General features: G+C 34.0%; 1 protein-coding gene across 1 annotated transcript in view; it reads right to left on the bottom strand.

Annotated features, from left to right (window-relative positions):
* Positions 1-18301, bottom strand: part of LOC139874530 (ent-kaurene synthase 1, chloroplastic-like) — a 30213-nt gene extending 11912 nt beyond the window's left edge. Inside the window, exons 1-12 of the mRNA XM_071861952.1 lie at positions 18151-18301; positions 18018-18055; positions 17611-17899; positions 7699-7879; positions 5399-5607; positions 5175-5295; positions 4181-4278; positions 3930-4105; positions 3702-3814; positions 3517-3615; positions 2873-3091; positions 2632-2773 (exon numbers count right to left, since the gene is read on the bottom strand). Coding sequence (XP_071718053.1) covers positions 2632-2773; positions 2873-3091; positions 3517-3615; positions 3702-3814; positions 3930-4105; positions 4181-4278; positions 5175-5295; positions 5399-5607; positions 7699-7879; positions 17611-17899; positions 18018-18055; positions 18151-18301 — 1836 coding nt within the window. The remainder of the gene's footprint in view (positions 1-2631; positions 2774-2872; positions 3092-3516; positions 3616-3701; positions 3815-3929; positions 4106-4180; positions 4279-5174; positions 5296-5398; positions 5608-7698; positions 7880-17610; positions 17900-18017; positions 18056-18150) is intronic.
* Positions 18302-25694: the final 7393 nt, after the last annotated feature.

Here is a 25694-nt window from a genome sequence, read left to right as displayed (position 1 = left end):
AAATTATAAATTCGAAAAATATATAGGGTCCGAGTAATATAATTTAGTGGTGTCATGTATAATTCAAAAGAAAAAGTACAGATTTGAAAAATATATGGGGTCATACATTTAAATTTAGTGGTGTCCTATACAATTTACAGAGTATTTTCTACTAAAAATTTTCAAACTAGCGGTGTCCCGTAACCCCACGGGTATGTATTTAGAATCGCCTCTGCCTATGGGGAGAAATCAAATAGAATACTGCTTCATGTAAACTTAAGTCATGCGTTGTAAAATTAGTGAAACCAAATCATGTCAATTTTGTTATATTTATTGATTCAAAATGTTTAAATATTGTAAAAGTGTATTTGGTGGGAGTTATTTTTGAGAGGAAATATTTTGGTGGGAAATTTTGGTGAGAATTGTTTTGGAGGGAGTTTTGTGGAGGGAGTTTTGTAGGGTGGATTTTGGAGGGAAACTTTGTGGAGTTTTAGTATAAATATATGTAGTAGTATGTAGAGAAAAGTGGAGGAGGTAGAGATAAAAATAGAGAGTTTATGAGAGTCATTTAACTCCGTCCCGTTTGGTGGTCTCGGTGATTCAATAACGATGGGAGCGAATTCCATTATTGTAATCAACCGTTGTGAGAGTCGTTGAGAGGTACGTGATAATATTCAAGAGTGTTGTAATGAGCGTTCATTCTTGTAATATTGTTCGTATATAGTGGAATTTAAGTGGCCGCTGGTCCCGTGGTTTTTACTCTCCTTTGAGAGGTTTTCCACGTAAAATGTTGTTTGTGTATTACTTTTATGTTGTGTCGATTTATTATTGACTTATACATGGTTGTGTAGTTCTTAATGTGATGGGGATCGATCTCGAAAGTGATATGTGTGCGGGTTCGATCCCAACAAACTGGTATCAGAGCGGGGTTCATAGAGAAGAATCGCATAACCGGGAGGAAGTCAATTTGTGAAAGAAAAAGAGTTCGGTTCGTCATATTTTGCGCAGCGACAAGAGAATTGATGGTACGGGTTTGTTAACCGTTGGATCGGTGTGAAATTTTTACTCTAGGTTCATAAGAGGTAGATACACGATCTGACCGTTGGGATCTTTGATTAGAGTGGTCGTTCGAGAGATATTATTGTCTGAAGTCTGCTGCAGTTTGGTTCGTCGGTTTCAGCACAGTTGAGAAAAAATGGGTGCTGCAGATTCGTTAACCGTTGGATCGTCGTGATTTTTGGACAGCGGGTTCAAAACACTTCAATTTATATTGTGACCGATTTTTGTGGTGATCAGAAGCGTAGATTGGGAGATACATGTGTCTGAAGTTGTTGCTGAAATCGTACGAAATGAAGGAGTTGTTGAAGAGAGGTTAAAAGATGAAGAAGCTCGGTGGAGAGTTGATCATGGAGAGTTCCTTGTGTCGAAAGTCTTCCTAACAATGAGATTGTTTGGCGGCGTGTTCCGGTTGAGATAAAGTCGGCGGCAACATGATGAAGATCAATAATCCACGTTCGAGATCGGGATATAAAGAATTTGAATCAAGGGAGGATGTGTTATATTTACTGATTCAAAATGTTTAAATATTGTAAAAGTGTATTTGGTGGGAGTTATTTTTGAGAGGAAATATTTTGGTGGGAAGTTTTGGTGGGAATTGTTTTGGAGGGAGTTTTGTGGAGGGAGTTTTGTAGGGTGAATTTTGGAGGGAAACTTTGTGGAGTTTTAGTATAAATATATGTAGTAGTATGTAGAGAAAAGTGGAGGAGGTAGAGATAAAAATAGAGAGTTTATGAGAGTCATCTAACTCCGTCCCGTTTGGTGGTCTCGGTGATTCAATAACGATGGGAGCGAATTCCGTTATTGTAATCAACCGTTGTGAGAGTTGTTGAGAGGTACGTGATAATATTCAAGAGTGTTGTAATGAGCGTTCATTCTTGTAATATTGTTCGTATATAGTGAAATTTAAGTGGCCGCTAGTCCCGTGGTTTTTACTCTCCCTTGAGAGGTTTTCCACGTAAAATGTTGTTTGTGTATTACTTTTATGTTGTGTCGATTTATTATTGACTTATACATGGTTGTGTGGTTCTTAATGTGATGGGGATCGATCTCGAAAGTGATATGTGTGCGGGTTCGATCCCAACAAATTTTTCTAGTATGTAGTTGCTTCTTCCAATAAGACTATTCCTAACCCTGACTGTGATGTCATAGGCAAATTGTGCATTTTTGGTGAAAAAAAAAGGTTTTTGACTGTGATTGTATTTGAACTTCATTAACCTATAATGTCAAATTTTTGTGTCAAATATTTGTAGGGTTACGTGATAAAATCTGATTGGAAATTGAGTGTGAAAAGATAAATTAAATAAATAAATATATAATGTGTAAAGCTATGATTGGTGGGGGCAAATCTCTCCCTCAAAGTTTCATCCGTCAAGATTCCGACTAACGCTCAAGTCAGTCAAGAACTAACGCTGCTTTATAGGCGTTAAATTCCGTCACCACCGATCCAGCTCATTTAACGGGTAATTTTAACGTTGCATTGCACATAGTCCAACGGTTGATTTTAGAGTGGCTTTGCATGAGTTTGGGCAAAGGGTTTTAGAAAGTCCGTGAGTTTGACTTTGACCTTTTGACAAATGGTATTAGAATCCTTACAATTTTAGTAACTTCACTTGTTACATCTCGTTGTTGCCATTTATAAGCCTTGACTGCGACCCCATTGACGAAGTCTTTACAAGCTAAAAGAATTAATCGGACTTCCTCTGAACAGCAATCGGTGTCAACATTTACATTCCATCTGCATTTGATAATAACAAAACCTCAGAACCCTTTTAAAACATGTAAGACTATGGGGCTCCAAGATTAACCAAAAGATAATTACAGATATATTATTTACTTTTTAATAGCATCAGTCAGGTTCACCAATTCATCCATCGACGACGCTTGTACATCGTAAAAGTCATCAATCACTGTAATGAGTGCGATACTTTTGGCACATGTCATACGAGCATCCGATAGTTCAGGAGAGGGAAAGATTAAAACAGCAATGAAGTAACCCAAGAATGCCGTCTGCCTAGCAAAATTAAGCTTGTTCAAACTTTTTTCTTCCACCCACCTGTCGATATATCGTGATTTATATTGTTGAATCAGAACCTAAATATAGATATATAAGATGTTTGTTCTTATAAATTTTATGTATGTTATTGGTAATTTGTAATGATAAGAAGAATCTTATAATCTTATTTGACACAAAGATACATCGAACAGTTTATATGTGTCATGTGTGGTTACGTTATAACCTTGTTAGCAGAGTATTATCTTTATTAACTTTGCTTCTCGACTGGCAGAAATGGCTGTCCAATCCAAGATTTTAAACAAGATTTTTTATTTATTTATAAGTTTACACATTTGAAATTTTTAAATGTTATATTATTTATTTGTGTAATCATGGTTGATGATTGTATTAAAATATCACAATTCAATAAAACTCGCAAAACCTCGAGTCTTTAACTAGTTAATAATTATAAAGTCTTAATGCACCTTTCAAGACCTTTAAGTTCTTCACGATAGATAGATTGACATGAATTATAATCTGCGATTGCCAACCTTAGGAAATCCTCATTGCTAATGTTTGATGAACTGGCATTAACATAGCATCTTAATCATAATTGTGAAGTTGTAAATTGTAAAATTTTAACTTTTCAGAATTGCAATAAAAACCTCACCGATATGTAGTTTTCAAAGTTCGTGCATCATCTACAATATATTGCTTTATATTTTTTCTTGCGGCAATGCGTTCCAAATCAGAATTGAAGAAGAACCTATTAGCATTTTTCACCTGATTTAAAAAAAATAATAAATCAATTTTTCATTACATTAGTGATAAAAAAAAATTGATTCTCTAATAATATACTCCGTATATACGTAAACAAGAGACATCTACAACTGAACACCTCTTGGAGAATATATTCAGAGAGGTTGTTGGAAGCAGCATATAGTTTCTTTGTAAGAAAATCAGCTGACGTCAAGTTTTTATCTCTTAAAGAACATTCTTGTTGATATTTGATTCGCGACGCTTTATATGCTTCAAGAGATTCACCCCCTTCTTCTGTGACGTCACTCAAGTTATCTACACCACCAGCCTTAAATTTAACACTTTCTTAAATGACAGCGGAAACGAGGTACCTTAAATTTTCAAACATACCTGAGGATACTTCATAACCGTTAGTCCTTAGTACCTTAAAAGCTAGAGCACAAGTGCCGATGTCCATGAATATTTTTTCGTCACTCTGCAACCAATATCTGAATTTGTGGCAATGTAATTTTCCCAACTAGTGTCATTTTGAGTTTGTAAAGCAAACGAGTTGTGTGGCATGAAACTTTTTTCGGTTTTGTAAAAACTAATACATTGCACTTATAGAAAAATGAAAACAAACGACGATAACTTTTGGTGAGGCACACAAAGTGCCGCTATCAGGTCACTAAACGTGGCACAAAATACATTTTTGCAGCGTTATTCCTGATCAAATGTGGCATTTTTTGAGTCGCTAAAGACGTTATTTCTTGTAGTGTCCGATTAAACCTATACTTGGCAATTGAGACCCATACACTCAAATTCGGGTCAAATGGGCCAACCTTTCGGGTGAGTTTGGTCTTGAGAAAAATTAGGCCTAACAATGTAAATCAAAACTTAAAACGAAAGATCCAAATGGATTTCTCCAACCTATTGAGTTCTATACAAAAAATGAAGAAAGAGTACTCTATCACGAACTAACAAGAGAGGAACAGGTCTAATAGATATCAATAAATAGAAATAGGTCTAATGGGTTTTGTGAATGGGTCAGATGGGTCGAGCATAATAAGTTTCATCTGTCAAAAATTTATAAAAGCATTCATGGTTATATCATTTATTATGTATGTTAATATTTTTTATGTATATATAATATAATAAATAATAATAACTAAAATAATGTAATAAATGTAAAAAGGCGATGTATCCCATTTGACCCAATTGACCTGTGACCCGTTTCAACCCGTTACCCACACCGACCTAACCTGACTCATTTTGTTCCGTTTAAAAAAATTGACCCGCTTGACCTATGACCCATTACAACCCAAGACCATTTTGACCCGTTACCCAAACCGACCAGCCTGACCCGTTTGCTAGGCATAATTAAACCATAATGAAGATTACCCACCTGTATGCTTCATCTAAAACATTTTTGATTTCCACGTTGAAATTTTTTGCGACGCCTAATCTTTCAAGCGTGTCAACCATGGAAAGTCGGATATATAAATCTAGAGGGTAAGCTGCCGGAACTGAAAATAACGATACATGCATCGTTAAACTTGCTAATTAGAATCATGTAAGGACGTATGCATTCGTATAAAAAAATGGATAATTGTGAAAAGAACAAACTACCTGCATTCCCAAACTTGTTCAAGACTGAAGTTAAATAATCAAGACAATCTGCGTCTTGGTGATGCATAAGAGCAGCCGCTGTTGCTGAGGGCGAGTTTAAAATAGAACCATTTTTCATCTTATATTTCAGAATTGTGTTCCAGTTATAGAAATTATTGAGTCCTTCTGAAATATATGCCAAGTACACTTCCCTTTGTTCTAAATTAAATCTAAGTGATGATTACAAAGAACGATTCTACATTAATTATCTCAAACAGAATTGAATTTACAGTTTGAAAGAAACTATATGTATTAATTATCTAAAAAAAACGACTTTCAAATGTGTGCCATATATTAACTAGCTAGTTACTAAGGTCTAACTATGAGGGTGGTGGTGGCATGATAAGACCCTAACCTTCCAATGTGGAGGTCAAGGGTTCTATTCCTTGCACCCACAAAGTTATTCTCCCTCATGGCTACGGAGGTTCGCCTGCAATGACTCCGGGGCTTCTCGCAAAGCAGGTAGTCGCTCTGGGATTAGCCAGTTAAAAAATGTTGGATACCCAGATTAAAAATAAAAAAGTTACTAAGGTCTAAAAGGTCTAAAAGTTAAAGACAATAGGATAGTAATGGATTGTCATTTTGTAAGAGATTTAGGCTTGTATAACATGTAATTAAGGGTAGAAAGAAAACGGTCACAGGATAAAATTACTCTACTTTTTTGGGTAGTGCGAACGGAAAAACCATGTGTTTATCTTATCATCTTTATAACATGTAGTTAAGGAGAAACTGGATATAACGAAAATGTGTTTGGTTAATTGGTTTATGCTAAGTTTAGTTTAATATTTATTATTTTATTAAGTTTAATTATGTTGCATGTCTAAATGTTTGAGACGTTTGACTTGGTTATGTTATTTATTTTGTTTTAATTAATTAATATTAATTTAATATTTAATAATATATCAACAGAGAATATAATTTTACTATTCATCACATTATTTTATTTATTAAGGGTACTTTGGTCTTTTGCCACCTAAGATATTTTATTATCTACACACATTTCTTTCCCTTTTCTATCATCTGCTTCAACGATGGTCCACGAACCTTCTGACGACTTTTCCAAACACACCATCTCCACGTTTGACTTGGTTATGTTATTTATTTTGTTTTAATTAATTAGTTCTCAGTTAGAATTACGTATATTATCAAACAAAGAAGGCTTGATGCTAGGTTGTAGTAAACTTGGCAGGTTCAGATTGGTTTATATGGTTCGGATGTATTGTATACTCCTACCGTCCTTTTTCTTTTTATTTTGTCGATTCTTCTGTCATTATGATCTTTGGTTTTTGGTAGCAAATTGATCGGATCTTATGCACGTGAAAGTGTGGAATTTTACGTGGGGTGCACATGGTGTACCGATTTAATAGGGTAGTAGTAAGTAATGTGATCAAGCATAAATTAATCCAAGGGGTTCGGTTTATGCAAGATCGATCAACAATAAAGGGGGATTTAAGGGTTCCTTAAGTTTAACTCTCCGGTCCGGAGTACCGTGAATAACCCTCATACGAGATGATGATCTCAGAAAGGGTGGTTAAACATGACCCACCATCATTCGGGTTAACCGGAGATGATGGCTCGCTGGACGGTGTTAGGATTGTTCAGAGAACGTTACATGAGAAGCGTGTTTATGATTGCGGATAGAGCACCGGAATAAGTGGTATTTTTCATCTCTCTATCTTGAATGAATTCTTTGTGAGGTTGATTGCGAGTATTTATAGGTAAGAGTGGATGTCCTATTCTTTGCCACGTTAGCGACAAGAAAGTGGGAGGAGACAGATTGGTACAGAATAGTACTATTCTGTCGCCTGGATCGTGTATTCACGTGGTCCCCTCCATATTATGCTATTTTGCCTCGTCCTGCTACTCGTACGACTACTAAGATTCCGTCCTTAACGTCTTGTACTATCTTTTGTCTTATCCAGCCTCCGTAATCATTCCACATATCCTCCTTTTAGCGTGATGTTTGACGCGCAATGTCATTAGTTGAATCGCGCGATATATTTCGCGTCACTAGACCTCAGGAGTGGTTGAATGCGCAGCTGCAATCCTAAGCTTGCGCGAAATGTTAGCGCATTTTATGCGCGTCGTTATAATGAGTAGTTGCTAGCTTATTGTACTTTTTTCCACTTATACTGTTTTTTAGTAAAGTGAATAAAATAACAAAGTTTTGCACTTTGTATGTGGATGGGTTACATTTGTTCCTTCAATTTGGTTAATATTTGTTTGTTAATTATAAGGGCATGTGTTCTAACTATATGTACCTGCTCAACTCCAAGTCTCTCACATGTAGCATAACATCCACTTGTTCTTGACTGAAAGGGAGATTAATGTTCAAATATTTCGCGTACTCAATCATACTCGGAAATATGATGTCAAAACCAATTGGAGATAGTTGATTCTTATCAGTAGCAAATTCAATATTCGACTCAATAAAAGATAGACCTGTGAACAGAGTATCTGTTAGTGCATATTTGTAATCCCTAGTTCTATTGTACTTATACGTTCATTTCAATCATGTATTGTCGGACTTGTAATATCGTACGTTGACTATTGAATGATGGTTTATAACCGTGAATATAGAAATCAATAGTTAAAGTGACCACACAGTTGACCGACTGACGGAGTCAGTCGATCGACTAAAGACACCATCGATAGATTGGTGTAGGTCGATGTAAGTTGATCATCGATTGACTATATGAGACACTCGACCGGCTGGCAGAGTCAGACGACCGACTGTCGCTGCAGACAATATATATATGGGCTTAGGGTTACTTTGTCATGTTACACACCATATACAACCCTAAGTCCGTCTTGTCGATCTGCAGTCATCCCTGTGACGACCCGGAAATTTCCGACCAAATTTAAACTTAACCTTTATATATTTCCGACACGATAAGCAGAATTTGTAATGTTGAATCTCAAAAACTTTGGAACTACATTCATGTAATCAATTACCCTTTGACCGTGTTCGACGATTCACGAACAATTATGTGTATATAGATATGTATATATAATATATAATATTAACTGAAAACATTAACAAAGTATTAGATATATGATACTTTACATGAACATATTTGTTTCGATATATTTATTGACAGAATTAAGAGATAATTTCAAATGATTGAATTATCAGATACATTATGATATGATTACGGGCCTATGTTATGAGGTCCACTGTGATTTAAGAAATCTATTCTTTTTGACCACTCATTACTTAACCAGTATGATAAAAATAACGATATTTATATTTTATTTTATCAAATATATATAACAATTTAAATTAATATTATATATATTTATACGCGTATTATACGTATATAGTTTTATACTTTTACCATACTTTAACTTTACCTTTACTTTACTTTTACTTTACTTTAACTTTAATAATTCATACTTTAATAATTCACTTTAATAATTCATACTTTAATAATTCACTTTAATAATTCATACTTTAATAATTCACTTTAATAATTCATACTTTAATAATTTACTTTAATAATTCATACTTTAATAATTTACTTTAATAATTCATACTTTAATAATTCACTTTAATAATTCATAATTTAATAATTCACTTTAATAATTTAAAAATCTATTATAAATAGAATTCAATAGGTTTCATTATTTCATAGAAACTTGAAAATATATTTCTCTAAACTCTCTCAATCGAATTATATATATATATATATATATATATATATATATATTTACTTAGTATTATTTCAAGATATTATTAGTATACATAAAATACTACGACGGAGTTATATTCAGACGATTTCAAAATAAGTTTTCAAACGGGATAGAGCTAAGGAAATTATGGGTTATAGCTATGGAGGTTATGGGTATTGATCGAGGGTATTGCTCGTGAGGTCAACCTAACGTTTATCATTTTCGTTACGTCTACGTACTTTCCTGCAATATTGAATCACAATATTGATACGTGAGCATTCATATCTTATCTTTTATATATTAATAGTGTATCCTTGACTAGTGCTCGAGTATATATGATTATGCATGTTTGTATGCTTAGTTTCATCGTTAAATAGTTTATGATAAATCACGAATTTGATACATATGCTACTGAGATAAGGTATATGTATGCATGTCGTTGAAAAGATGAAGAAAAATTAATAATTTTTTATTTAGAAATCGTGTGGTTTTGATGAACGGATTAAAAGATATGGTCAACTGAATTATCATTAATTTTAATATTATTATTAAAAAGAATATTATAATTGTTATTAGTTGATGTTATTACTAAAATTATCTTTATTACTAAAAATTAATATTTTTATTGAAACTATCATTTTATTATTTTTATCATTATTATTATTATCAATATTATTTTATCAAATAAATATGCGTACAAAGATATTTTTACCACACGTAATATAATTACATTAATAATACATACCACTATATTTTTATGATATTAAGTGAATTTTATAAATTTTATTACTTGAGATATATAAAAGTATATTTTTATCATATATGAATTTTAATATAAATTTTTATTTATTAATAAATGACTTGTATTATTTAGTATAATAAGATCTGATAAATATATTTAAATATATAAAATGACTATATATAAGTTATATAATAAACATGTATAGATTTTGAAAGTCATTTTAGGTCAAGTTGACTTTTGTTGACTTTTGCATGTTGGTCTCGAGCATTAGAATTGTGATACACTACGACTTGACCTAAATTGTTAGACAGATATTGACCAACATATAAATATATATACTTAATATAGGTTCGTGAATCCGAGATAAACCCTGCACTTGTTCAGTGCCGTCATATACATAATTGCTACGAAATACAGTATTGTGAGTTTCATTACTCCCTTTTTATATATATTTTTGGGCTGAGAATACATGCGCTGTTTTATAAATATTTTACAAAATAGGCACAAGTACTAAAACTAATTCTATGTGGGTTAAACCAGAAATATACCCTTAGCTTGGTAACATTAAACTACTTGTCTATGTACAGTAGGCGCGAATCCTAAAGATAGATCTATTGGGCCTGACAAACCCTATCCTGACTATGGGATGCTTTAGTACTTCGAGGTTATTTTAAACACACCTGATCTGGTGTACTTTAGAGGGTAAAATATGAACGTTAAGGCTTGTTACTGGGTGCCTACAACTTATAGAATACTTTTATACACTTGCGAGTGTACATATATTTATAAACGGAAATCTTGTGGTCTATTAATATATTGAAATGATTGTTATGATAAACCTATGAACTCACCAACCTTTTGGTTGACACTTTAAAGCATGTTTATTCTCAGGTATTAAAGAAATCTTCCGCTGTGCATTAGCTCATTTTAAGGATATTACTTGGAGTCATTCATGGCATATTTTGAAAGACGTTGCATTCGAGTCATTGAGTTCATCAAGATTATTATAAAGTCAATTATAGTTGGATGTATTATGAAATGGTGTGCATGCCGTCAACTTTCGTTGTAAAGAAAGTTTGTCTTTTAAAAACGAATGCAATGTTTGTAAAATGTATCATATAGAGGTCAAATACCTCGCGATGTAATCAACTATTGTGAATCGTTTATAATGTATATGAACGGGTCATTTCAGTTGGTATCAGAGCGGTGGTCTTAGCGTACCAGGTCTTCATTAGTGTGTCTAACTGATAGTCGTTTGGATGCATTAGTGAGTCTGTACTTCGACCGTGTCTGCATTTCAAAAGTTTTGCTCATCATTCTTGTCGGAAATTACCTGCTTATCATTCTTAGTCTAGACACATCTTATTGCATTGATTGCATGAATAGTGTATAGACAAAATTCATATCTTAGCGTATCTGCTAATTCATATCTTAGCGTATCTGTTACTGTAAACTTTGCCTGACATATTCCGTAAATTCCTCCGTAATCTACGAAACCTTTTGCTCTATATAATTAGAATACCACCCGATAGCCGGAAAATCATTTCATATCAAAAAATTCTTTATTCAATCGTACGAAATGGAATTCGTCATTAGTTCAAGTCCCTCGGATTCCGAAATGGAATCCCACTCAAGTTCCGAAAGCAGTGTGACCGGAATGGATCAACCAATTAGTCATCATCTATTCTGAATGAATTGGGGATGGGTTCGTAGCCTCCTTAATCATTGGAGACAAGATGAAGGTGATCCCTTCCATCCACCACATTGCCCTCTTGGCGAAGAACCTGAAGCACTTACCGGCGAACCTATCCGAAACACCGTTTTCTCTCTTATTTCTAGAGTATCTCATCACGATTACATACTACACCAAATTCTAGATCTTATTTATCCGCTCGTCTGAACCGACAATCACCCCGGTGTAATAGAAGAAGTCAACGAGCTTCGCGCTCGGGTAGTGGCTTTGGAGAATATGGTGCAAAGGTTACAAACACCAGCAGCAGCACCAGCAGCATAACCAGTACCACCATCAACAACATCAACAGTACCATTACCATCACCAAAAACAACCGCATCACAAACCTCAACTTCATAATCTGTCCCACGAGCATCGACGTCATACGCCATGTAGATACCAAGGAATACCACAACGATGAAGTATTGATTCATAACTTCATTGGGGAAACATTCTACGACGATTATGTAATTTCTAAAGTTTAGAAATTATCTATCCTAGCCTTAACCATAAATCAAATGAGTTTAATTTAATATTAACTCATTATATCTATATTACATCTGAAGAAATATACACATATATATTTCCATAAAGACTGTAATAAAATTCTTTTGTACAAAATATTAATTGTGAAATTTTTTTTAACGGGTAGGTAATACCCGAGAGATATATAAATTCACAATTAATATATTACATTTTTCGAAACTGATTCAGCAATCATCAACTATACTCCCTACTTTCACAACAATATACATTCTTTTATAGAAATCAAAACAACCATACTCATTCAAAATCTAATTACATATTCTGATTTTGAAATCTCAGAATTCGATTCAAGATATAACCGAAATCATCACTCTTAGATTCCTACATCTTTCAAAACTATACTTTGACTTCAAAACTGTCCTAGAACCTCATTTCTATTCATGGAACTCACAAAAATATTTGTATCATTCAAAATCTTAGAACATCATATGTATATTAACAATTACAATATATGTTCAAACACTTCAAAATTCTTAAAGACATGCGAGATGATGATCCAACCACACATTACCCACTATCATGCACCTGAAAAGCTCTCGAAACCAAAGTTATAGTTCAACACGTATCCGTGTCAGATCCTTTGATATTTATTACCAAATATAATTTTTCAATCTCTTTCCAAAATAGACAGTTTTGTCACAGCTTCAGCAAATCACCTTCATTTGTTTATACGAATAAACCTTATTATAACAATTACCCCTTCATCATTGTTACCGGAGAACCTTTCATATCTCGCCACATTAGCAGTAAACTTATCAACAACTTCATTAACCTTCGACTTAAGCCTCTCCGAAAAGCCACTATACTTATTCATTAAAACCCAATCATGTACTCACCTACATCATGTAACAATAATTGTCACACCAACTACTGGGAATTAGCAATCAGTATTTTGAATTTCGCGACAATTTTACGTCAAAAGTTATATGTATACATATAACGTCTATCTCCTAAACTTACACACTTCGAATGTGAAGTTTCTGAAAAACATCTCAAACTGTGAATTAGTTCTCGAAATGCTAATGAAGCAGCAGAAACTGTAAACAACTTTAACAGTCAAAAGTTTGATGACAAAGAATAATGTGTTGGTAAAGCCCAGAAAAAGAGAAGAGTTGGTACTGAACAATGGATTGAGCAGACCGTGAAGGAGACCAAGGACAAATACAAGGATCAAAGTCTATATTTAAAGAATCTTGATGATTCTGTTTCTGACGAAGTCATTAACGAATACCTTGCTCCTGACTCTAAACCTTTGCGGACCTTATTCTTCATCATCATCTTATCTTAAATATTATAAGATATCTTCGTATCTCTCATTATACATATTCTCCATATTTATGGAGATATTTTCACAACTATTCTTATCTGAGATCATTTATCTCTCCATAATATCTGCAACATAAAAGAAACTGTGTTGGTTTCTAAATTCTGAAAAAAATTCAAATATGAATGTTTTGAAGTAGTGTTGGGAACTGAAGCATGAGTTAGTATAATATAATAACACTTGATCAACGTGATTATATTACAGTAAGTCATACTGAGTTTCTAATGAAACGTGATGATTCACAGAACATACCGTCATCATGTACTATTTACACGACTCTTACATTCTACCTAATTTCCAAACAAATTAAGAACATATCATCTTGATAGCTCTATATTTTCGGATATTCTGGTAATTTGTCAAATCAAGATCGTGTCATTAAGATTTTCTTCTTGGAACATTAACTATGTTCATCCAAAAATTTATATCTACAAATTCTGGACCATTATCCGCTTGACTTAAGGTCGGGAAGAGAAAATGAAAGCATGAAGCTCCGAAATATAATGGAGAATATAAAGCCCGATAACAACCCCGAAATTACAAACCGTGTATATCAATGCGTATAGCAATATAAAGACACGGGAGAATAAAAACACAATAATCCCAAGGTAATGGTAGAAGAAAATAACTTCCTCCGGTGGTAGATGAAAAAGAAGAATGACAGATATGAAAGTTAAGAGTATATCAAGAATCAATACTGGATGAAGCATATTAACGAATGCTTTAAAGTATGAATTGGGGAGAAAGACTAGAATGTGTGAGCTGTGGAAATAAAGAAACGAAGGGGGTGGATTTATAGTAAAATATCAGACAGAAAAATCGAGATAGATTATCGCATTTAATCAAATAAGATCCTGATTTCCTTAATCGCCGAAGAACCAAATCTTATTGCAAAGATTTTCTTTAAATCCCATGAATTCCAGAAATCAATCATAACTACGTCATCGGTTAAAACGAATATACGTTTACTCATTTCACTCTCTTGCGATAGCTTCACTTATACTCTTCGCGTAATCAAATTGTTTTATCTATATTACTCAATGATGATAAAACTCTATTTATCAACTCATATTCGTCATGAAAACATTTTTAAAGTTAGCCATGACGACCTCGATCAAATTTCGGGACGAAATTTCTTTAACGGGTAGGTACTGTGACGACCCGGAAATTTCCGACCAAATTTAAACTTAACCTTTATATGTTTCCGACACGATAAGCAGAATTTGTAATGTTGAATCTCAAAAAGTTTGGAACTACATTCATGTAATCAATTACCCTTTGACCGCGTTCGACGATTCACGAACAATTATGTGTATATAGATATGTATATATAATATATAATATTAACTGAAAACATTAATAAAGTATTAGATATATGATACTTTACATGAACGTATTTGTTTCGATATATTTATTGACAGAATTAAGAGATAATTTCAAATGATTGAATTATCAAATACATTATGATATGATTACGGGCCTATGTTATGAGGTCCACTGTAATTTAAGAAATCTATTCTTTTTGACCACTCATTACTTAACCAGTATGATAAAAATAACGATATTTATATTTTATTTTATCAAATATATATAACAATTTAAATTAATATTATATATATTTATACGCGTATTATACGTACATAGTTTTATACTTTTACTATACTTTAACTTTACCTTTACTTTACTTTTACTTTACTTTAACTTTAATAATTCATACTTTAATAATTCACTTTAATAATTCATACTTTAATAATTCACTTTAATAATTCATACTTTAATAATTCACTTTAATAATTCATACTTTAATAATTTACTTTAATAATTCATACTTTAATAATTTACTTTAATAATTCATACTTTAATAATTCACTTTAATAATTCATAATTTAATAATTCACTTTAATAATTCAAAAATCTATTATAAATAGAATTCAATAGGTTTCATTATTTCATAGAAACTTGAAAATATATTTCTCTAAACTCTCTCAATCGAATTACATATATATATATATATATATTTACTTAGTATTATTTCAAGATATTATTAGTATACATAAAATACTACGACGGAGTTATATTCAGACGATTTCAAAATAAGTTTTCAAACGGGATAGAGCTAAGGAAATTATGGGTTATAGCTATGGAGGTTATGGGTATTGATCGAGGGTATTGCTCGTGAGGTCAACCTAACGTTTATCATTTTCGTTGCGTCTACGTACTTTCCTGCAATATTGAATCACAATATTGATACGTGAGCATTCATATCTTATCTTTTATATATTAATAGTGTATCCCTGACTAGTGCTCGAGTATATATGATTATGCATGTTTGTATGCTTAGTTTCATCGTTAAATAGTTTATGATAAATCACGAATTTGATACATATGCTACTGAGATAAGGTATATGATATCCATGTCGTTGAAAAGATGAAGAATTAATAATTTTTCATTTAGAAATCGTGTGGTTTCGATGAACGGATTAAAAGATATGGTCAACTGAATTATCATTAATTTTAATATTATTATTTAAAAGATTATTATAATTGTTATTAGTTGATGTTATTACTAAAATTATCTTTATTACTAAAAATTAATATTTTTATTGAAACTATCATTTTATTATTTTTATCATTATTATTATTATCAATATTATTTTATCAAATAAATATGCGTACAAAGATATTTTTACCACACGTAATATAATTACATTAATAATACATACCACTATATTTTTATGATATTAAGTAAATTTTATAAATTTTATTACTTGAGATATATAAAAGTATATTTTTATCATATATGAATTTTAATATAAATTTTTATTTATTAATAAATGACTTGTATTATTTAGTATAATAAGATCTGATAAATATATTTAAATATATAAAACGACTATATATAAGTTATATAATAAACATGTATAGATTTTGAAAGTCATTTTGGGTCAAGTTGACTTTTGTTGACTTTTGCATGTTGGTCTCGAGCATTAGGATTGTGATACACTACGACTTGACCTAAATTGTTAGACAGATATTGACCAACATATAAATATATATACTTAATATAGGTTCATGAATCCGAGATAAACCCTGCACTTGTTCAGTGCCGTCATATACATAATTGCTACGAAATACAGTATTGTGAGTTTCATTACTCCCTTTTTATATATATTTTTGGGCTGAGAATACATGCGCTGTTTTATAAATATTTTACGAAATAGGCACAAGTACTAAAACTAATTCTATGTGGGTTAAACCAGAAATATACCCTTAGCTTGGTAACATTAAACTACTTGTCTATGTACGGTAGGCGCGAATCCTAAAGATAGATCTATTGGGCCTGACAAACCTCATCCTGACTATGGGATGCTTTAGTACTTCGAGGTTATTTTAAACACACCTGATCTGGTGTACTTCAGAGGGTAAAATATGAACGTTAAGGCTTGTTACCGGGTGCCTACAACTTATAGAATACTTTTATACACTTGCGAGTGTACATATATTTATAAACGGAAATCTTGTGGTCTATTAATATATTGAAATGATTGTTATGATAAACCTATGAACTCGCCAACCTTTTGGTTGACACTTTAAAGCATGTTTATTCTCAGGTATTAAAGAAATCTTCCGCTGTGCATTAGCTCATTTTAAGGATATTACTTGGAGTCATTCATGGCATATTTTGAAAGACGTTGCATTCGAGTCATTGAGTTCATCAAGATTATTATAAAGTCAATTATAGTTGGATGTATTATGAAATGGTGTGCATGCCGTCAACTTTTGTTGTAAAGAAAGTTTGTCTTTTAAAAACGAATGCAATGTTTGTAAAATGTATCATATAGAGGTCAAATACCTCGTGATGTAATCAACTATTGTGAATCGTTTATAATGTATATGAACGGGTCATTTCAGTCCCAAACCATTTACCCACCGAATAGAAGCTTCAAGGTGTCGATCTAATCTAGATTATTTTCTTGGTTTGATATATTCGATCCCGAGAGTTAAAGTTATTCGATCAAACCTTAATTTTTTTGTTTTTCGCCTTAAGATATTAGATAAGATCCAGAAAATCGTTCAACGATATCACTTTAAATATTTACATCATATCATACATCTAGTAAGAAATTGAAAGCGCAAATTAACAGCCGTGTACATACCCTTGTTGATTTGATCTTCCCCAACGTTCCACCGTTTTAATGCAACAATACTTGCTAATGTCGAAGATAATGCATCTTTAAGTAGTATTGGAGAATTGGCGTGAACAAGACGCCATGAACCATCATCAAACTGATTGTCCTTTAACCAGTTTAGGCACTCAGGGAAACAAGGGGACGTGGGTGAGTTTGGAGAAGGGACCATGGCTACCCACGCTGTATCGTGTGATGAAACAGAAAGGTCCACATTATTAAACAATTTTCTAATTCGTTCTTTCGTTGTTTGAATGTTCTACAAAAAATAATAATAATAATAATAAAAACCATGTATATAGCTTTTAATTATGTGAACATACTATTTGAAATACATCAATGAACACTAAGAAATGAATATAGAAAGTAATTTATACCAGAAAATTGGGATTTGATTGTCTAGAATGTAAAGAAGCTGTCCAAACAATAAATAAGGACACATAAGAATAAATGAAGCAAAATCTTTGTATTCATATGGTGTATATATCTTTTAAAGATAGTTAATCTAACCACGGATGGAATATGTTCGCCGCTTAATCTTTTTGTTACCTAAGAGAAAGGTTGACGAGTTGTTTCGCTCAATGCAACAACCAACTACCCACGACTGGCTTGCTGTTAACGACGAAGGTACTCCCATTACCGACGATGTGATATGTGCCATTTTCGTTGAAGTTAGATCCTGCCTGGTTGTTTATATATGTGTTGACAAAAATGGTGAATTAGGTGAGCAATATCACTAAAAACTTTCCATATATGGAGTAAACAATGTTTATAAATCAGAAGCATGACGCCATGACCACTGCCTACCAAAATACTCCGTAACAATAATTGTTCAATATTTTATTTGGGTTTTGCTATTGCACAATACGATATTACGATGGACACGTTAAGGTGCAATTATTATTTATTATTTTTATTTGGTATTAAATGTAAATAACGATTTAATTGAATTCAATTGATTCAGAGATCCATCATTGTTGATTAGATCTTAGAATTTAATTGAATATTCCTAGTGCACTAAACTCTTATTACATTGAACAAAAGCTAAGCAAATACTACATAAGCTGAAAATCAACAACTGATACTTATGGATGTTAATGTATAAAACTTTTTTCAAGTTATTAATAATTATACTTTTAATGTTTACTATGGACACAAATTAACAAAACTCATGTGTGAGTTTGTTCTTAACTTCTTATTATTAGATAGTCAACAATCAATTGAACTACAGGGGTTACTTTGTTATTCTGTCAAAGTATTGGAGTGTTTTGTAAATAATCTTGCAGTCTAGCAAGCATCTCGATCATATGTGCGAAGTGTGCAGCCAAATATGCAAGGGCCTAAAATTTTAAATGTCTTATATAATAATACATTCATTTAATTTTTTTTTTTATATTTTTATAAGGCACAATACATTCATTTATATTTTTTTTTATAAATCAAATGATGAAAAATAATTTAACATACAATTTAATACACATTAACTTCTTTTCTATTGATAAATTTAGTGAGAACTCTATGAACTCAAAATTACACTAAAATTCGAACAAAAAAGGACACGGACGAACAAAAAAGGGACACGGACGAACAAAAATCACGATAGTCGAACAAAAAAAACACGGACGAACGAAAATGATTTTTTTGTTCGAATTACCAAAATGTAGAACACATTTTTGTTCGACTATGATGTGTTCTACAATTTTTTGTTCGAATTTCAAAAATGTAGAACACATTTTTGTTCGAATTTCACATTTTTGTTCGGCCGCCATTTTTTTTGTTCGAATTACAAAAATGTAGAACAAATTTTTGTTCGACTACCGCCGTGTTCTACATTTTCTTGTTCGACTATCAAAAATGTAGAACACATTTTTGTTCGAATATCACAATTTTTGTTCGACTTTCGTTTTTTTGTTCGGCCGTCTTTTTTTTTGTTCGGCCGCGTCCTTTTTTGCTCGACTTCCCTTTATTTTGCTCGTCCGACAGTTTTTTGCTTGAATTTTAGTGTATTTTGGGGTATTTTGGGCTCGGGTGTGTTCTAATGCAACGGGGGTAAAGTCATCGCTTATGCCTCTAGACAATTAAAGGAACACGAAAGGAGATATCCGACCCATGATCTTGAATTGGCGGCGGTAGTTCATGCGTTAAAAATTTGGCGCCACTACTTGTATGGTGTCAAGTGCACGAATTATTCGGACTATAAGAGTTTGAAGCATATTTTCGATCAACGAGACTTAAACAATCGACAACGTAGATGGATCGATTTGTTGAAAGATTATGATTGTGAGATACTTTACCATCCGGGTAAGGCGAATGTGGTTGCGGATGCATTGAGTCGAAAGAGTCAATATCCGGCAATACAAGTAGGATCGTTGCGCATGACTATTAAGAACGATTTCCTTGTAAATCTTGGTGTGATTCAAATTGAAGCCTTTGTTAACAACAAACATGAAGAACGAATTATGGGGCAAACAGAGCATATTACCTTAGGCCTGCATAGTTTATTGTCCTTTCAAGGTAGAGTGTGGGTACCAACAATGGGTGGGTACCTATAAGTGCTATTTGACGAAGCACCTAAGTCAAAGTACTCCATTCATCCGGGTGCGACCAAAATGTATCTTGACTTAAAGAAAGAGTATTGGTGGTCGGGCATGAAACGTGATGTTGTTAAGTATGTTGAACAATGCGTCACATGTTTACAAGTGAAGGCTGAACACCAAAAGCCGTATGGTAAGTTGCAACCGTTAAAAATCCCGATGTGAAAGTGGGAGCATAATACCATAGATTTTATTACTAAGTTGCCAAAAACGGCGAGAACCAAAATTGATACTATTTGGGTGATCGTCGATAGATTGACAAAAAGTGCTTTGTTTCTTACAATTAAAGAAGCAATTACATCGGAGGCACTTGCGAAAATGTTTATTAAAGAGGTGATTTCGAGGCATGGAGTTCCCGTGTCTATTGTTTCAGACCGGGACACGCATTTTACGCCCAAAAGTTTCATAAAGATATGGGTACGAAGTTGAATATGAGTACGACATATCATCCTCAAACGGATGGTCAAACCGAGCGTACCAATCAAACATTGAAAGATATGTTAAGGGCGTGTGTGATTGATTTTGGTGGTAGTTGGGATGAACATTTATCTTTGGTGGAATTTTCGTACAATAATAGTTATCACTCTAGTATCGAGATGCCACCTTATGAGATGCTCTACAGTAGAAGGTGTAGAACTCCGGTTTGTTGGGGGTGAAGTGGGACAAGGAGAAACCGAGAGTACCAACTTGGTTCTAGAAACTAATGGTAAAATCGAAATGATTCGAGCTCGTTTGAAGGCGGCTCAAGATAGACAAAAGTCGTATGCGGATAAGCGTAGGCGACCGATTGAGTTCTAAGTGGGAGATAAAGTGATGTTGAAAGTTTATCCATGGAAGGGTATTATTCGGTTCCGAAAATGAGGAAAGATTGCTCCTCGGTTTATTGAGCCATTTAAAATTTTGGCTCGTGTTGGTGAAGTTGCGTATCGTTTGGGTAATCGTTTGGAATTATCCGAAGAACTTGCGGTGATCCATAATACATTTCATGTTTCCCATCTCTGTAAGTGTCTTGCGGATGATTCAACATGGGTGCCATTAGAAGAGATTGAGCTAAACAACAAGTTAGAGTATGTTGAGGAGCCGATTGCTATACTTGATAAAAAAGTGAAAATGTTGAGAAATAAAGAAGTAAGAACTTTAAAAGTTCAATGGCATCGTAGACTCGTAGTAAAGGTTCTGAGTTTACGTGGGAGCCCGAAGAATTTGTGTTGGTATATCTTCCCGCTTGTTATGCGGCGTCGAACGCGAGGACGAGCTCCGATTCAAGTGGAGGAGAGTTGTAAGACCCAAATATTATTGTACATAAGTATATATGGTGTACATAAAGTGTAAATAAAGTGTACATAAGGCTTGTGGTTATGATTAATTAAAAACGGGCTGAGAACGAATTACTATATATGGCGCGCCGCGCCAATAATTTGCGCGCCGCGCAACGTTTCTAATGGTGTTTCTTGCGTGAATTTAAGGGTAAATGAGGGGTAAATGAGTCTTTTTGCTAGAGGCCGGTTCTAGGTCATTTATGACCAAATTTATGATGGTTGAAACACATTCAACACAACCACCAACCTTATCTTCACTCCCATTAACTTCTAGAGAGATTAGAGAGAGAAAGGTGAAATCAAGGGTTTTCAAGTGGGTTTTGCTAGATCGGATTTAAAGCTTGTGTGTGCTCACCTCCTAGCATCTCCTCTTGTACGTGGTAAGTCTCAAACTCGTTTTAAATGTTGATGTTGTGTTTAGTGTTATAATATGAGACTTATTAGTGTTAAAACCCTAACTTGTGCAAGTTTAGGGGTCTGAGGTTTGGGATAAAGTGTAAGAATCGAATTATAGAGACGACCATGTTTAAAAGTTAAAGTGTGTGTGTGTTTTAGGGGCTTGCAAGTGTCAAGAAGTTGTATGAATTTGATAAAAGGGGTTTTGTGTATGTAACTAGTGAAATCTTGAGTTTGACCCATTTGGGGGTTGAAATGGTTTTGTGAACAAAGTGGGCTAAAATGTGGTTAAGTGTCAAAATAGTTGTAAAATTGTATTTCGGGAACGTGGACACTAGCCTTAATGGTTTAGACCCTCAGGTAGTGTAAAAAGTGCAAAAGGGTGTGAATTGCACATAGTGGTCAATTGAGCGGGTCAAAGGCCCAAGGTGGAAAAGTGTTTGATTGTGTTAATAATGTAATAGGTGTTTTGCATCGGTGTTAGAAGCGTGCTAGCTTGCGTTCACCTTGCGAAGAAAAAGGTGAGTGGAATAATTATATACGAATGTATACGGTTTATTTACTTGTGGGATGAGGGTTTAAAGCTCGATGTTGACGATACCTCATGTACGGATTTAAAGTTCGATGTTGACGATGTCATACCACTATTGTAATGATGTGTGATGAGGGTTTAAAGTTCGTTGTTGACGATACCTCATATGTGAGTTTTAAGTTCATTGTCGACGATACCACATAAAGTAGGGCGAATGGGAATAAATTTCGAAGTTGACGATACCATTCGCGGGGCTAGTATTGCATACTAACGGATGTTGTGAACATCATTGGTTGGTGCGTTGCTTATTATTTTGCATTTGTATTATTGAGGTTATGTGTTAGCGACGATGCTTGTTGCTATGTTTGAAATTGCTAGCTTGTATGCATTAATATGCGGGACGCATGCGTGTTTTATGTAAGGGGGTGCAAGTAGGTAAATTGTATATGTATGTGTATAATTATTGCATTCACTAAGCGTTTTGCTTACCCTCTCGGTATTTACTCTTTTTAGGCTCCAGCGTGGATAAAGGCAAGGGTATTCTTTTGGATTAGTGGCCTCCCGTTTTTGTTATGATATGGGACGATTTTGGAGATTAGCTTTTGAAGTTCGACCAAGACTTGGATAGTTTAACCCCCAAACACCATGCTCAAGTGTCGTTTGGAATTTAAACTAATGTGGTCGAAACTTGTATTTTGTAACTTAAATGGTGAAACGGGTAAAAGTGGGCCCGGGTGTCGTAAACCTCGTTTTATTGTGAAATCTTGTTTAATATACTTGTCATGAAGTGTTATGATGTTTAGTTCTATTTAAAAGTGCCGAGAAGCGGGATTTCCGCTTGCTCATTTTTAGTATCTAGATCAGAATCTGATCAGGCATTTTTGCGCGCCACGCAAGGTCAGGGCGCGCCACGCCGTTTCACTGATTTTGGATGCCGAGAACACTGACCTGGTAACAGGCACAATTTAATGATACTGCGCGCCGCCCAGGTTGGGGGCGTGCCGCGCCATAAGGCGTGGCAGGAAAGGTTCTTTTTAAAAAAAAAAAAAGTAGCTAAGGAATCGGGTGGATAACGGGTTGGGTCGTTACATAAGAAGTGTCGAGTCCAAAAATAGATGATGACATTTTTGCTTCATATCATCTTCACTACTCTATAGTGTTCAAGAAATTAATGCCAACATGATTGTCGAAGTGTCCGGAAGGAGTATGTTCATGTTTAATGAGGATTGATATTAGTAATTTCATGATAATAGACATAGACCGGACAAGTGGGAATGAACAACAGAATTTGATTCAATGTCAGTTCTGATCCATTTTAAAATTGTTAATCATCTTGCTCACAAAAAGAATGTAGATTAAAAGATGGTTTGATCGTGATGAAAGGGTTAAGGTGAGTCGGAATGTTGAAGAAGATGAAATCCGATAAAGTTGGTGGAAACAAAACATTGTAAACCCTAATCAAGTCAACAAGCCTGAACTCAAGCCGAAGTTTTTCAGTTTCTATGAGAAAGGAAAGAGAACCAAGAAGTATGCCAAGGGTAAGATTTTGAGCTGGGACTATTTCAAAGAGATTAATTGTTTTGATATCAAGAGGGAAGGAGGAGTTAACTACATGGCACGACCAAGTCACTTTAAGACTCTGCCTTACTTTGAGATCATGCAACTTGCGAAGCTGAAAATGTTGAACGCTGAAGATAGTGACCTTTCCAGATGGTTTCAAAGAAAACTCAGGATTGAGTACAAAATAGGAAAATGGGATGTCTTCAAGTCAACAGCCGCCAGGTTCTCCATGCACCCGACAAAGCTGAATTCAAAAGGCGGACCTGTTCGTGTTGTTAATTTCCGTCCAGCAAATATATGAAACAATCTCCTTTGATGCCGTTACCCACGGACATTTGTAAAAACTTCAGATGGTGGTTCTATGATGAGTTTTCGGAAGAAGCAGTGCTTCTTACTGTAGTTGAGAAGGATCATGGATGCATACATTTCGACAATGTTAGGATCTTGGATCCTATGTGGCTGAGAAACTTATCGAGATTTGATGTGGAAATACTTCACCGTTATCACATTACCTTCAGAGAAGATAAGAGAGAGGAAGCTATAAGATATCAGCGTGTGATCGATGTCTACCATGCCTACCTCACCAGAGAAAGTGATGCTCAAAGCTCGAACCAAGCTCAAGACAACTGAAACATGTCTGATACTGTGTTGCATGATTGTATTTTATTTGTGTTGTTTATGTGAGAGAGAGAGAACTTGGATATGTAATGATGATAAACTGATGTTATTTTTGAATTTTTATATTTCATGGATGTTTACTTATTTGTAATTGATGTTCTAGGTCCTAGGGGGAGTTGTTAGTGCATTTTGTATGAGTCCCTAGACATCTACCGAACGTTTGTGATTAGTACTTCAGTTATCAGGTTACCATGATCGCTCGTTGTTATCCTATCTATGTTTACATGCATTTATAGGTACTGCAGGAACAAGATATGGAAGTTTGACTAACTTAGACTCAGTCAGATGTACGAGTGAAGCCTCAATCATACGGATGACAAGCTCATACGCACGAGTGTGCTGGGCTGAGTCACAAACCTAATCTGATGACACTTACACGAGTGAGTGATCAACTGTACGCATAAGTGTGTCCACTCGTACGAGTGAGTCCTTTCATACGCGGTTGACTTAACAGCTGAGGTATATAAGTGTTATGTTCTTCATTTTAGGTTAAGCCTCTCATTGTGTGTCACTCAGATCTGGTAACCTGTCCGATTCTCTCTCTGTGCTTCAAGCCCAAATCCTTTCAAAAGGTGAATAATAGCTCAAGGTGTTGATCTAATCACACAATCCTTGTGTGGTTTGACTGAATCAATCCCAAAAGGCAAAACCTATTCACTAGAAGGTTTGATTCACTAATTCCGCCCTTGTATGTATCAAATCAGTTGGATTCGAAGATTCAAATCATGTTTTATCAATAAGTCGGCGGTGCGACTAGCGAGTAATATTACAAATTCAACAGCTAGCCAATATTAAGGAACTGACGATTGGAGAGAAGTAGGTTAGTGGCTAGAATATTGAGAAGACTACATCTAGTGAGTTTCTTGACATTTTAGATTGTATAATTATTTAAATCACTTCTCAACTTTTGTGAGTGTCATCACTTTTGACTAAAATTCCATGTTGATGATGTCTTCATTTATTTTTCTTAGAACA

Source organism: Rutidosis leptorrhynchoides, chromosome 11, assembly GCF_046630445.1.
Source record: "Rutidosis leptorrhynchoides isolate AG116_Rl617_1_P2 chromosome 11, CSIRO_AGI_Rlap_v1, whole genome shotgun sequence".
NCBI classification, from domain to species: Eukaryota; Viridiplantae; Streptophyta; class Magnoliopsida; order Asterales; family Asteraceae; genus Rutidosis; species Rutidosis leptorrhynchoides.
Note: the sequence above shows the minus strand (reverse complement) of the source record. Positions and strands in the feature narration are given on the sequence as shown.